The following is a 13,119-nucleotide window of genomic DNA, read 5'->3' as shown; positions in this document are numbered from 1 at the left end:
CTTTATACAACAATTAAAAAGCTGAATGGTATAGTGCTTTAGAACCTGGATTCCAATTCCGGCTCCACCACTATTCCTAGCTGTGTGCTTTCAAATCCATGTCCAATTTGAGCTCATAATATCTGTAAGAAGGATCTTTAATCTCCCGTTTTTGAAATGAGGACATAGTCTGAGCTGTTCAAGGTCACAAAGCTAGTAAGTAACAAACTGTCAGTTTATCTAAGTTTCTATATCTAATATATTTATCACTTATCAGTTGGTGAGAGGCAGTATGATGTGGTGGATAAAGCAAAATGTCTGGAAATCAATTGTTTAGGTCTGAAAACTCGCTTCAAAATTTGCTACCTGTGTGACCTTGCTCACGTTATTTAATGTCTCGGTGCCTCAGTTTCCTCATCTGTTAAACAGGATAATACCTGTATCTCCTGGTAATTACACTGAATATTAAATGAGTGCATCTATGTAAAGGGTTTAAAGTAGAAGTCACATCAGATTTAAATCCTGCCTATACCACTTATCAACTATATAACTCTGGATTGGTTAATCACTCTACAGTTTAAAAAAAAAGAGGCAGGGGTATAATAATAGCACCTATACCTCATAGGTTTGTTATGAGGATTAAATAAGAATAATGTAATATGCTTATTAGCACAGCAAACGGCACGTAACAAGATCTCAATAAATGTTGCTATTACTCCTTTTCTTAATCTAAGGTATACCATAGACTTTAGAGGCAGGGGAAACACAACCATCCTGCAACGTGGCACAAAATTTTACATGTATGTATGTAAGTGTTTTATCTTATGGGAGGGGATTCATGCCATCAGATATTCAAAGCGGTCTATAACCCCTAAATAATTCAGAACTGTTGTAGCCCAGAGATTATTGAAAACCAGAGGTCAGGGGCACCTGGATGGCTCAGTTAAGCGTCTGCCTTCAGCTCAGGTCATGATCCCAGGGTCCTGAGATTGAGCCCCACGTCGTGCTCCCTGCTCCACAGGGAGTCCGTTTCTCCCTCTCCCCCTGCCTCTCCTCTGCTTATGTTCTCTCTCTCACTCTCAAATAAATAAATAAAATCTTAAAAAAAAAAAAAAAGAAAGAAAACCAAAGGTCATTAAATAAGTAAAAAAACTAGAGTTGAATATATCAGGAATAATCAATTTAAATTACATGAGAATATTATCTTACCTAGAATGTAAGGAATGAATTTGACCCAAAAATAAAATAAAAAAGAGAATGTATTGGCTTGTTGCAAGTGCAACAAGTTTTTTCAAAGAACAGAGTCGACAAATTTTCAAAGAATAAGGGGTGGCAGCAGGATAAAACAGAAGGGCCAAAATTAAGCAAAAGGAATATGATAGCCTCTTTGGGTCATGTTTCCCACTATCTTCATCAAAAACATCTGGCAGAAAAGAAAAGTACAGAGAATGAAGGTAACTCATGGATATAATTATAGTTTAGAAGAAAAAAAAAATTCACGTCAGCATTAATTGTCCCTCCCTAGAGGGAAAAAAGGAACGATAAATGACCTAAACAGCCAAATAACACAAGCCAATCTGCCTTATCCCCAGAGTACTGACAGACTGAGAAAATTAGGGGACAGGTGGCAAGCTCCTCCTTCCTATTCCACATGAGTGGGGAAAGGTTTAGGGACATTTAAAGAAACTTGGTATATCCAATGTGAAATTTTTCCCATCAAGGATTAGGTTTTACACAAAGGAAGGAACCCAACCACTTTCTCACTTGTCTAGGATGTAAATAAATATGTCTATGATTTTTAGCCTCGAGAGCTCAGGTTCTATTTCCCATCAATAAAGATGCGCTGTGAAACCATAAAAGAGAAGATGGGAATGAAAGTAATATTTACTAAGTGCCTACTATGTGCCAGACCCTTTACTTTAGTAATCTTATTTAATCCTTCACAATAATCTTCTGTTATATAGAGATTACTATCCCCCATTTACAGATGAGGAAACTGAGGCTTAGAGAAGTTAATTAACTTGATCAAGGTCACCCACCTACCAAGTGGTAGAGCTGAGATGTGGACCCAGGTTTTCCTGATTTGAAAGTTGTTGTTGCTGTTGTTGTTGTTGTTTTCCTATTCCAACCTATCTTCCCAAGTTATGAGAAGCAGTGAAAAAAATTTTAATAAAAATGTTTCTATACCTGGTATTCATCTGGGGCCCTGCAAGAGAATATGTAGGCTCCATGATAGTTGGTGAATTATGTATTCAATTTCAAATGCTTAGTATCCTAAAAAAGTAAAGAGAATGTTACTAATGAATGATAAAAACAAAAAATAAGAAACATGATTTCACCACATATTAACAGTACAGGCAAAATTAGGTTACTTATATGAAGTGCCTTCATCTTTGGATTAGTAAGATAAAATGCTTGTAGAATCTGATCATTTTCATACTTTATAGTCATTCTGCCTATAAATTAATGTTAATATTAATCTAGGCAGCAGGCAGTATTTAATATATGAAATTTTGACCAAAAGCCTCACAATATTCAGAAAACCTCAAAACAGTACATAGGAACAACAAACTAGATATTTATTGGATCTGTAACAAGGTTAACAAACCTTAAATCTTGTGGAGACAGAGACAAATACTGCATCCCCACAAACGGACTTGTTTCCCTACAGAATCAGTGGTCTTTTTTTGGCTGCACATGCCCTCTCTGGGTACTCCTCATCCACTCCCATTGCTTCCACACCCATCTGTACATAGCAAACTCTCAGCTTCCACCTCTCTTCTCAGTTTCAAACCTATATTTCTAATTGCCCACTGGGTATCTCCATCTAAATATTATCAAAGCAAAATACAGAGCTCATAGTCCTTTCTTTACAGTTCAGTATTTCCTATACTCTTTTATTAGGTCTTGGAGTTCTTTAGGCCCTGTACATTCTACTTTAATTCTAGCAAGAAGGAATCGTCTGAAGCAAGATAAGGGAGGAGAGAGTTATTAATGCAGGTGCAGAAGAGATTTTTCAGATAAAGCCAGAGGCTGAAATTACTGACTAGAACAAAATCTTGTTTAGAGTGTTCTTGTAACATTGACTAAAAAGCCCCTCTTGGAGATATCTGGATTTCATGCATCATCTATGGAATGAAGGCTTTAAACTTGAAAGCCCTTCTACATCACTTGGTTGTCACAGGTTACAGTATTCGGATCGATATTTGTAACTCTAGAAAGTACATAAAATGCCATTTTTCTTCATTAAACAAAAAAGTCTTAAAGCTCCATATTTGTCCCCTCTTCCTTTATGTATTAGGGTAAAAAGATAATGTTGATCTATTTCTCATTTTAAAACAATATATGAGTTTATTCTAAGAGTATCACACAAGCAATTAAAGCCAGTGAAACTAAAACCACATACCACCTATATCTAGCAAAACAGATTCTTCTCAGATAATGGCATCGTTTATCAAAATGGAAACCCTGAAGTTATCCTTACCTCCCCTTCCTCCCTGTTTCCCCATATAAATTCTGCCTTAACATCTCTCCAACCTTAGTTCCTGACTTCAATTCTCACCAGATTTACAGAAAAGTCCCCAGAGTGCTCCTAGAAGGGTATTTGTGCCTATCTGGCCAAATTATTCCCCCTACTTAAAAAGCTGATGGCTCTTCTTTATATACAAAATAAAGCACCTTCACAATCTGGCCCCACCTTGTTATTCCAACCTCATCCTTTACCCTACATTCCAACCAAATTGAACTATTTACAGTTCCCCCAGTTCAAGCATCTTTGCACAGTCTGTTCCCTTAACTTGGAATGCCCTGGTAAAGCTCCATCATCCTTCACAGTCCAAATCCAATGTCACTTGCTCTGTAAAACCATCTCCTGGACACCATGTGATGTGACCACCGCCTGCGTTCACACACACAGCATTTTCACACTGTATTGCTTACACACTATTCCCAGTAGACCACGGACCTCAAACCTTAACTGACCCCTTAACTACGTAGCTATATAAGCTGAATGCGAGGAATGCAAGAACCAGCACACTTCAGCCATCAAAGCTTCACAGTAAAAACACCTTTAAATGGCACGTTATCTACGGCAAACCTCTTTCACATACCTAACGACAAACGATTCCTAGGGAATTCGTGGTCCGCTTGACTTATTTCTGCCAGTAGTTCCCCTTCACATCGTCGGCCTCTGGCTCCAGGAGGGCTGAACCCACCACAGGGCCCCGAATGTTGCCCACCGTCCTCCTCCGAGCTTCGCTGCCGCCCTTCGGAAGAATCCAGGACACAAAGCCAGGCTCACCGCAACCTCCGCCCAGCGGGGTCCGTTTGTTAGGTCGGAAGAGAGGTCGGCTCCAAGGAGCGCCTCCGCCGCCTCCACCCCGCCTCCGGGACGTTAGGGTAGCGGGAACCGAGGCGGCAAACAGAGGTTCGCGAAACCGAAGCCCGCGCCGCGCCTACTGACTGGTCGGAAATCCGACCCGTCAGGGGCAGGGGCGGCGCCAGAGGCAACTCGCACGGTCGCCGTGACGTACTGCTACATCAGCCAATCAGCTCTCCGCACCAATCCGGCGCTTGACCAATCCCAAGCCTCATTGGAGAAATGAGTGCGCCACCGGCCCTGCAGGATCAGATTCCGGAGGATTTAAACACTACATTTTGGTCAACGGTTAAGTTCCGGGGTGGGGCGGGCCTTGCGCACGCGCAATGAGAAGCCCAAGCCCGTGGATGCAGGGGTGGCAGAGGCAGTGGGAAGTGCTTGCTGTCCGAATTGTCGCTCGGCGAGTAGAAGCGGACAAAACTTTTTACTTAAATGGACAAAAGAGAGGGAAGTTAGGTTACTTCTAGTTTCTGAGCTAAGAAGAATCCTCTCCTGTCAATAACAACAACAACAAAAGTTTTAATTCCTTACCGTTGAGTAGAAAAGAACGTGATTTAAATTTATAAACCATTTATTCTTAGTCTCTAGGACTAATGTTGGTAATTGAGCTTTCTCCACCATTATTTTATATGATTGACCTGCAACAGCCAAAGTGGGTATTATCACTATTCAAAAAGGTAGTAAATGTAAAAAAAATGTGTAAAACCACACCGCTAGTTAGTGTGGAGTGAGGATTTGAAATGCCACTTTCCTCTACATTTCACTTATAGTAGCTTTCCGAGCAATTTGGGAATGTCAAAGTGTGAGATGCAACTGTAGGTTGTATTGTTCTGAGTAAGCGTCCACTCTTTCGAGGGAGTTAGAACACTATCCTTTTTTTTTTTTTTTTAAGGTTTTATTTATTTGTCAGAGAGAGCAGAGTGTGAGCATAAGCAGGGGGAGCGGTAGGCAGAGAGAGAAGCAGGCTCCCCACCCAGCAAGGAGCCCAATGCAGGACTGGATCCCAGGACCCTGGGATCATGACCTGAGCAGAAGGCAGACGCTTAACTGACTAGGCCACCCAGGAGTCCCCAAAACATTATCCTGAAAAATGTATCAAACTAGCCAAGAGAGGGGTGCCTGGGTGACTCAGTCAGTTGAGCAACTGACTCCCAATTTCAGCTCAGGTCCTGATCTGGGGTGGTGGGATTGTCCCAGGGTGGGGCTCTGCCTTCAGCAGGGAGTCTGCTTGAGATTCTCTTCTCCCTCTGCCTCTCCCCCTGCTCGCAGTGGTGGGCAAGTGCCTTCTTTCTCTCTCTCTCTCTCAAATAAATAAATTAAAAAAAAAAAAACTAGCCAATAGAGAGATATGCGCTATAGAATGTCATTCTCTGCTTTCCTGAAAAAATTCTTAGAATGTAGGGCACTCATTTTAAGAGAATTGATGGTGAGTTCCTCAGCTCTGGTATGAGAGTAGGAAGATCCTCAGACAGTGTTGCATGTCTGACAAAGTGTTTGCCAACCCAATAGGGAACTCGGGAACAACGATTGCCCATTAGAAGAGTTACACATTAGGCAGAAATGGCTAGAATCCTTGCTGTGCTTAGTCATTGGCTGGGGCTTCTAAGAAAAAGCAAGCACCAAGCTAAGGCAGATCCTGAAGGCCACAGCAAGAGGCTGTTAGCCAAGTGTATGCTTTGCAGCTGATTGGCATGACCTTTCTGGAGAAAGACACCTTGATGGCTGTCATGAGTTACATTAAGTGCAAAGGCCCTAGGGAGGGAGCTCCCTGGCATCTTCAAGGAAGACCAAGGAGGCCAGTATGTCCTTAGCAGAGCGAGTGAGGAGAAGAATAGCAAGGGTTGAAGGGGAGAAGGTGTTGGTAGACCACACAGGGCCTTAAAGGCCATGATAAGGATTTGGTTGCACTTTTGAGTTAGACAGGAAGTCACCAGAATATTTTTATTTTATTTTACTTTATTTTATTTTATTTTTATTTTTATTTTTATTTATTTTTAAAGTAGGCTGCACACCTACAACGTGGGGCTTGAACTCAAAATCCTGAGATTAAAAGTCACATGCTTTATCAACTGAGCCAACCAGGTGCCCTAACCACTGGAATATTCTAAACAAGGGCTGCAAGATCTGACTTTAGGTTTCAGAAGACTACTGTGGTTGCTACTTTGAGAATAAACTGGAGGGGGAAGGGGAAGCAAGGAGACCAGTTAGAAAGCTACTGCAAGCCACCTAGGAGAGACACTGATGGTGGCTTGAACCAGAGTGGTTAGCAATAGAGGTGGTGAAAGGTGGCTGGATTCTAGATATATTTTGAAGGTAAAATCAACAGGATTTCATTAGAGATTGAATTTGGGATGTAAAAGAAAGGGACTTTGGGTGGGACCCTATTGATCTATGGTTTTCTTTAGAACTACTTTAAGATATCTGAAAGAGAAATGTAAGATGATATTAGATAAAAGAGAAAGGATGAACATAACACATAACTCCCTCCTTAGGTGTAGGGTAGGTATAGAGTACAGTAGGGAAAGAGGGGAGGAAAGAGTAACTTTACACTGGAGAAACTTGACCAAAGCTACTTCAGCCAGGTGATCACGGTCAAATTGTCATAACTCATGTAGATAGTATGTACACTGGATATGCTGTGTTGAAAATGGCATATCCAGTGTACATACTATCAACATGACTTATGACAATGTTGGCCGTATCTAGGGGTGTCTTGGTGGCTCAGTCAGTTAAGGGTCCAACTCTTGATTTCAGCTCAGGTCATGATCTCAGGGTCATGAGATCAAACCCCGTGTCAGTGGAGCTTGCTTAAGATTCTCTCTCACCTTCTCCCTCTTCCCCTCCTCCCCAACCCCTTGCACGTATGCTCTCTCTCTCAAAAAATAAAAACAAAAACAAAAAAAGAAACCAAGAAAATCTAAATAAACTATGGACTTTAGTTAATAATAATGTACCAATATTGGTTAACTAATTGTAACAAATGTACCATACTAAATATAAGATGTTAATAATAGAGGGAAACTCTGTGGGGGGTATATAAGAACTTTGTACTAGGTTCTTAATTTTTCTATAAATCTAAAACTGTTCTAAAAAATAAAGTCTACTAAAAAAGAAAAAAGGAAGGGACAAGAGGGGCGCCTGGGGTGGCACAGCGGTTAAGCGTCTGCCTTTGGCTCAGGGCGTGATCCCGGCGTTACGGGATCGAGCCCCACGTCAGGCTCCTCCACTATGAGCCTGCTTCTTCCTCTCCCACTCCCCCTGCTTGTGTTCCCTCTCTCGCTGGCTGTCTCTCTCTCTGTCAAATAAATAAATAAAATCTTTAGAAAAAAAAAAAAAAGGAAGGGACAAGAGGAGAGTTGAAACATATGCTAACTTTTTGAGCAACAGCAATAAAATAAAATGTCTTCTTTTTGCTTAATAAGAACTCAAATACCAGTAAGACTTCAATTAAACATTTTATTACCACTGGATTCCTAAGCAGGATATACACTTAATGATATGCATAATACAGATACTTCTCAAATTAAATGAAGAGAAAGGTAATTATTGACTTCATTTAAGGATTGGAATGACTCAGCCTCATATTTAGAACAACTGAGAGGTGCCTAAAGTGCCTACTTCCCTAAATATTGAGAACATTTTTTGAATTATGTTATAATGTAACAATCACTGGCTTTGGGGATCTGGCCTCAATTCTGCCATTTAATCTCTCTAAAATTGATTTTCCTCATTTGCATATTGTACATTATTATAGAAAAGAGTTAATGAGTGCGAAAGTTAATTAAAAGAGTACCCATATATTATTTGTCCAGATGTATTGACAATTGACAGTGTTAATAAATGAGCAACACATTCATAGAGATTAAGGGAACTGATTTGTTAAATTAGAGAATAAGCTTAGTGAAATAAAATCTACAAATGCTATACCAAGGACTTACTACCCACTCAGCTTTGCGCTTGATGGCATAGGGAACTGGAAGGATATAACAAACAGAACAAGGAAGGCCCAATTTTAAAGGTGGGGTAATAAGAGGTAATTATTCAAAGCAAATATGAATTATTTTTAGATTGCAGACAATTTAAATAGACTGAATATATACTATTCTATTGATCTCTTCTTTGATCCCCGTTTTTAAAAATTTATGTCATTTCAGGACACTAGGGAATTGCTCTGGTTATGGGTCCCTACAGAGAAAAGCTACCAGCCTTACTTTTCAAATTTGCAAGTGCTTTAATTTGCTTCACAGAGGATCATTTCTAGTATGGTATACATTTAAAAAATGCATGAGTTTGTTGCACAAACAATGCTATAACAAGAAAAAAAATTATAAAGGGCAAATTTCACCCAAAATTCTACATCTTAACACATCCGTTGTTCTCATTTTTCCTTATTCCCTTTCAGTCCCTGTCTACATGCCATAGTCTTTATGTTAACCCTGGGTAAATGTTTGGTGTCATAAACCCTGGCATGTCTGCTAGTAGGCTGGCTGAAGGAATTAAAGAGGTATTGTTATCACCAGGAACAAGGAAGTTGGAATTAGTTATGAGTTTTGTTACTCAATTTCTCCAAATACCAATTTTCCTTTCTCTATTTACACTTCTGAGCTAAGCTAGACTACTGCTCTTTAAAAACACCTGCAGCTTTGCTTTTAAGAAACATATTTTTTAGGGGGATTGTTAAACTGTCAATTTGTATAAAATTCCCTTGAGACTCTTAATCCTCTTGGGAGAGGTAAAAATAACAATTTATGTGTCAAGTCCACTTATTTTACCTTTTTTTTTCTCTTTTTTTGTAATCTCTATACCCAGTGTAGGGCTCAAACTAATGACCCTGAGATCAAGAGTCACACCACACGCTCTGCCCACTGATGCGCACCAGATGCGCCTTATTTTATTGATTTTTTTAAAGCTTGGATTGTTTGGAATGAAGACAGGAATGATGAAATAACACACATAGGTAAATTCTCTAAAAGTATTTGCGTAACTGAGTTAATGTACCATTATCCTGATTTTGCAGGCAAGGAAACTATAGGTATAACCATCCTACCTATGCTTTCAGAGTTAATAAGCAAAGATGCTGTAAGACCCATCATAAGACAATCTCCCTTCCCTGTTCAGCCTGCCATTCTGCAGCATAAACCCGACTGAGCTCAGCTGACACATTCCCAAGGGGTTACGCATATTGCCTGTTGTCAGATTTACCACATCAGCTTTTTAAAGACCATGTTTCCTTTAACAAATGTTCTCAGAGTCTTTGTTAAGTGGTCCTTTGATAAAAGAGGAAATCTAATATGCAAATATGCAAATCTAAGTAACAGGAATCTGCATTTTAGAAACTCCATTAAGCATCAGGTGATGTAATGCACTAAGCATCCTTCCAGGAAATAGATCGCAATATAATAGATGGCTACAAAGGCCTGAATGCAAAGCATATGGCCTGCTACCCCGCCTTCCAATGCTACCACATGCCATGTCTTTGCTTCATTGCCCAGACTGATCCTAGAAACTGGTTCCTAAGTATACTCAAGAAAGGTGTTTTTGTAATTACAGGGAACTAGCTGCCAAAGACCATCGTAGATTAAGCTTGAGTGGCAGCAACCAAAGTAGTCTAAATATTCCAAGGACCTCAGAGTACACTTAAGAGAGTGAATCCTACTGTAACAATAACAGGTTGTCATGCTGTACAAAGAGTAATCAGACATAGTGTCTTCCTTCCAGAAGTTCCAAATCCAGTGTGGAGATACACAATACACCATGGTGCTACAACAGAAGTAAAGGGGGGAAGGAATAAGTGTGTATGGGTGGTGGTGGTGGTGGTGATGTGTATAGAACAAAAAAGGGGCACCTCACCCAGTCTTGGGAATTTGGAGAGAGGTTCCTGAAGGAGGAAAGATCTGAGCTGAATCCTGAGGAATGAATGGCACATACCAGCAGAGGTATGTATGGTCAAGAATGGGAAAATGAAAGTATGGGAACAGATGATCTATTGCTAAAGGGTAATTATGATAAATAGGACAGCTCCTATAGAGTTCGCTAAGAACATAGCTATACCCTGGAAATAATAGCATACATTGAATATATGCCCCAAAGACCTAAGATACTTGATAAATAAACACATATGGGTAGGAGTGGGTTTTGAGGATAGCTCTTGTTATAAATCTTTCTGAGATCAGTCTTCTCATCTGTAATAGTATTAACTTTGAGGGGCTTTTGTGAATATGGAACTTTTTATCTTGTATGGGGTCTGTATTGTATAGAAAGAATGTAGATTCAAAGCCATATACACTGAGTTTGAATTTGACTTTGTTATCTACTGCCTATGTGGTCTTGAACAAAGTACTTCCATTTCCTGGCTGTTTCTCCACCTGCAAAATGACAGTACTAATGTCACATCGTTTAGAGGACTCTATAAGGCAAGGCTGATGTTTAATCAACACACAACTGGTAAGACCAGTATTGGTGGTTAAAATAGTGAATTATTTTCAGATTAGTTGGTTTATAACTACTCCACTGAGCACTTTGAGTGCCCTCCACCCCTCTCCGGGGACCCCAAGGACCTCTCCATGGTCCAGTAATTAGAGGGTTGATGCCTGGGATAGCATATCTTGGCGAAGAAATTTACAAATATTCTGATTGCACTGATTATTAAAAAGTTTGGATATCATTCAAAAATTAGGTAATGTAAGTGAAATGCCTGGTACTTAGTGGATATTCAACAGATATTCATCAAATTTATTTAATCTAGGAATTCAATCTATGGGTTTAGTTAGGAAATGGCCCTTTACTTGGTGACACCCATTTACTCAATATATATTTATTACGGCATATTATTATTGAAGGTCTGGTTGTTTGCATCTGGGTGGAACTTACCCTTTTCTCCAAGGAGTAGGAGCACTGATCTAAGGCTTAAAAAAAGTGAATTCTTAGGGCGCCTGGGTGGCATAGCGGTTAAGTGTCTGCCTTCGGCTCAGGGCGTGATCCCGGCGTTATGGGATCGAGCCCCACATCAGGCTCGAGCCCCACATCAGGCTCCTCTGCTATGAGCCTGCTTCTTCCTCTCCCACTCCCCCTGCTTGTGTTCCCTCTCTCGCTGGTTCTCTCTATCTCTGTCAAATAAATAAATAAAATCTTTAAAAAAAAACACAGTGAATTCTTTGGGGACAAATTAGGAGCAAGGTGTTAGAGTTAGACCTTTCACTGTGGACAAGTAGAGGGGTTAAATGTTAAAGCATCAGAGTAGCATGGTGTCTTTTATGAATCCTTGGCATGGCCGCATGGGACTGCCTGGTATGGTAACATAGGTGCTTTGGAAAAACTCCTCCATGTTAATCCTCTTTCTACTCATAGCACTACCCACACTGAACATTTTAGGTCACCAATGTGGGGCAAAGGGGGGAGGGGAGAAGGGAGGGCAGGGTTCCCACACTAAGCATTTCATGTTGTAAGCCATTAAGTTTTGGGGTTGGTTTGTTATGTAGCAATAGATAACCAGTACAGGCCCCCAGAACTAACAAATAATAAATTGTTTTTTAGCCTAGCCTTGTTCTTCCTGGAAATAACTCCCTGGAAAACCCTTGGCAGGGATGAGTATATGAGTTTCACTTTTTTTTTTTTTAAAGATTTTATTTATTTATTTGACAGAGAGACAGCCAGCAAGAGAGGGAACACAGCAGGGGGAGTGGGAGAGGAAGAAGCAGGCTCCCAGCGGAGGAGCCTGATGTGGGGCTTGATCCCAGAACGCTGGGATCACGCCCTGAGCCGAAGGCAGACGCTTAAGGACTGCGCTACCCAGGCGCCCCATGAGTTTCACTTTTTGATATATTTCCACAGCAGTATTTTCCTTAGTTGTCTGCATGGTTGGCATAAAAGAGCTGGGCAAGATACAAGACAGTAGGTACTCAATCTACAGTGGTCAGAGCTCTCCAGAGAGACATAGAAAAGTCCCTGCACCTTGCTATATATAGATATACAATGAGATTTTGGATCCACACTCCGGTGTGGATACCTTATTCTGGTGGACTCCATCATGGGATCAAGAAAGACTACTTTTTGTCTATATGGTCTAAGGCCTTCACTAAAATCATGTGAATAGCTTCTTAATCCCCCTTTCCACAAACTTCATATCCTGAATATCTTTTAATTGCCAGAAGAGATACAGAAGACACTTAAGAGAACATGCACAAAGGAAAAAGAAGGCATATTTGCTTCAATGAGGCCTTTTTTATACTACTAGCTCTTAGTATTGTAACCAACTGTTCTTGTTTTCAGCTGACTGATGTCCTAGCTCCTCCTTCCCAGGGGTGCAGGGGGCTCAATAAACAAGCAAAACAAGGGATATTGTGAAGGAATGTAAGTTATTAATCATAAGATGTCTCTAGCTTTGATGATCTGAGATATTCCATTCCCTCTTCCATGGAAGGAAAAGGTAGAAATTATGGGAAGGAAGGAAGTAGGAACTGAAGAGAGAAGGGATAAGAGAGGCAAAGAAAGAGAACAGGGTGGGGAGAAGGACAGAAAAAGAGAAGTAGAAAGGGAAAATGGGAGGAAGTTAGAAACGGGAAAAGAAGGGGAGGAGAGATGGTATAAGTCAAAAAAAAAAAAAAGAGAGAGAGAGAGAGGAGGGAGGGAGAGAAGCTAGGATGAGATGGGGAGGAGGCTGGAAATACTGGGTAAGGAGAGAGGTAAGGAGTGGTAGAGGGGAAAGAGACTGAGGGTAGCCAGACGGAAGCTGGCTATACTACCCTCTTCCCCTCCTGTTTGCT

The 13,119-nt window shown here is 40.6% G+C and overlaps 1 protein-coding gene across 1 annotated transcript in view; it reads right to left on the bottom strand.

Moving 5' to 3' along the window:
- STIL (STIL centriolar assembly protein) overlaps positions 1-4,410 on the bottom strand; it is a 71,628-nt gene extending 67,218 nt beyond the window's left edge. Inside the window, exons 1-2 of the mRNA XM_008699233.2 lie at positions 4,089-4,410; positions 2,167-2,253 (exon numbers count right to left, since the gene is read on the bottom strand). Of these exons, the coding sequence (XP_008697455.1) occupies positions 2,167-2,210 (44 nt within the window). The 5' untranslated portion in view covers positions 2,211-2,253; positions 4,089-4,410. The remainder of the gene's footprint in view (positions 1-2,166; positions 2,254-4,088) is intronic.
- Positions 4,411-13,119: the final 8,709 nt, after the last annotated feature.

Source organism: Ursus maritimus, unplaced genomic scaffold (assembly GCF_017311325.1).
Source record: "Ursus maritimus isolate PB19 unplaced genomic scaffold, ASM1731132v1 scaffold_12, whole genome shotgun sequence".
Taxonomy (NCBI): domain Eukaryota; kingdom Metazoa; phylum Chordata; class Mammalia; order Carnivora; family Ursidae; genus Ursus; species Ursus maritimus.
Note: the sequence above shows the minus strand (reverse complement) of the source record. Positions and strands in the feature narration are given on the sequence as shown.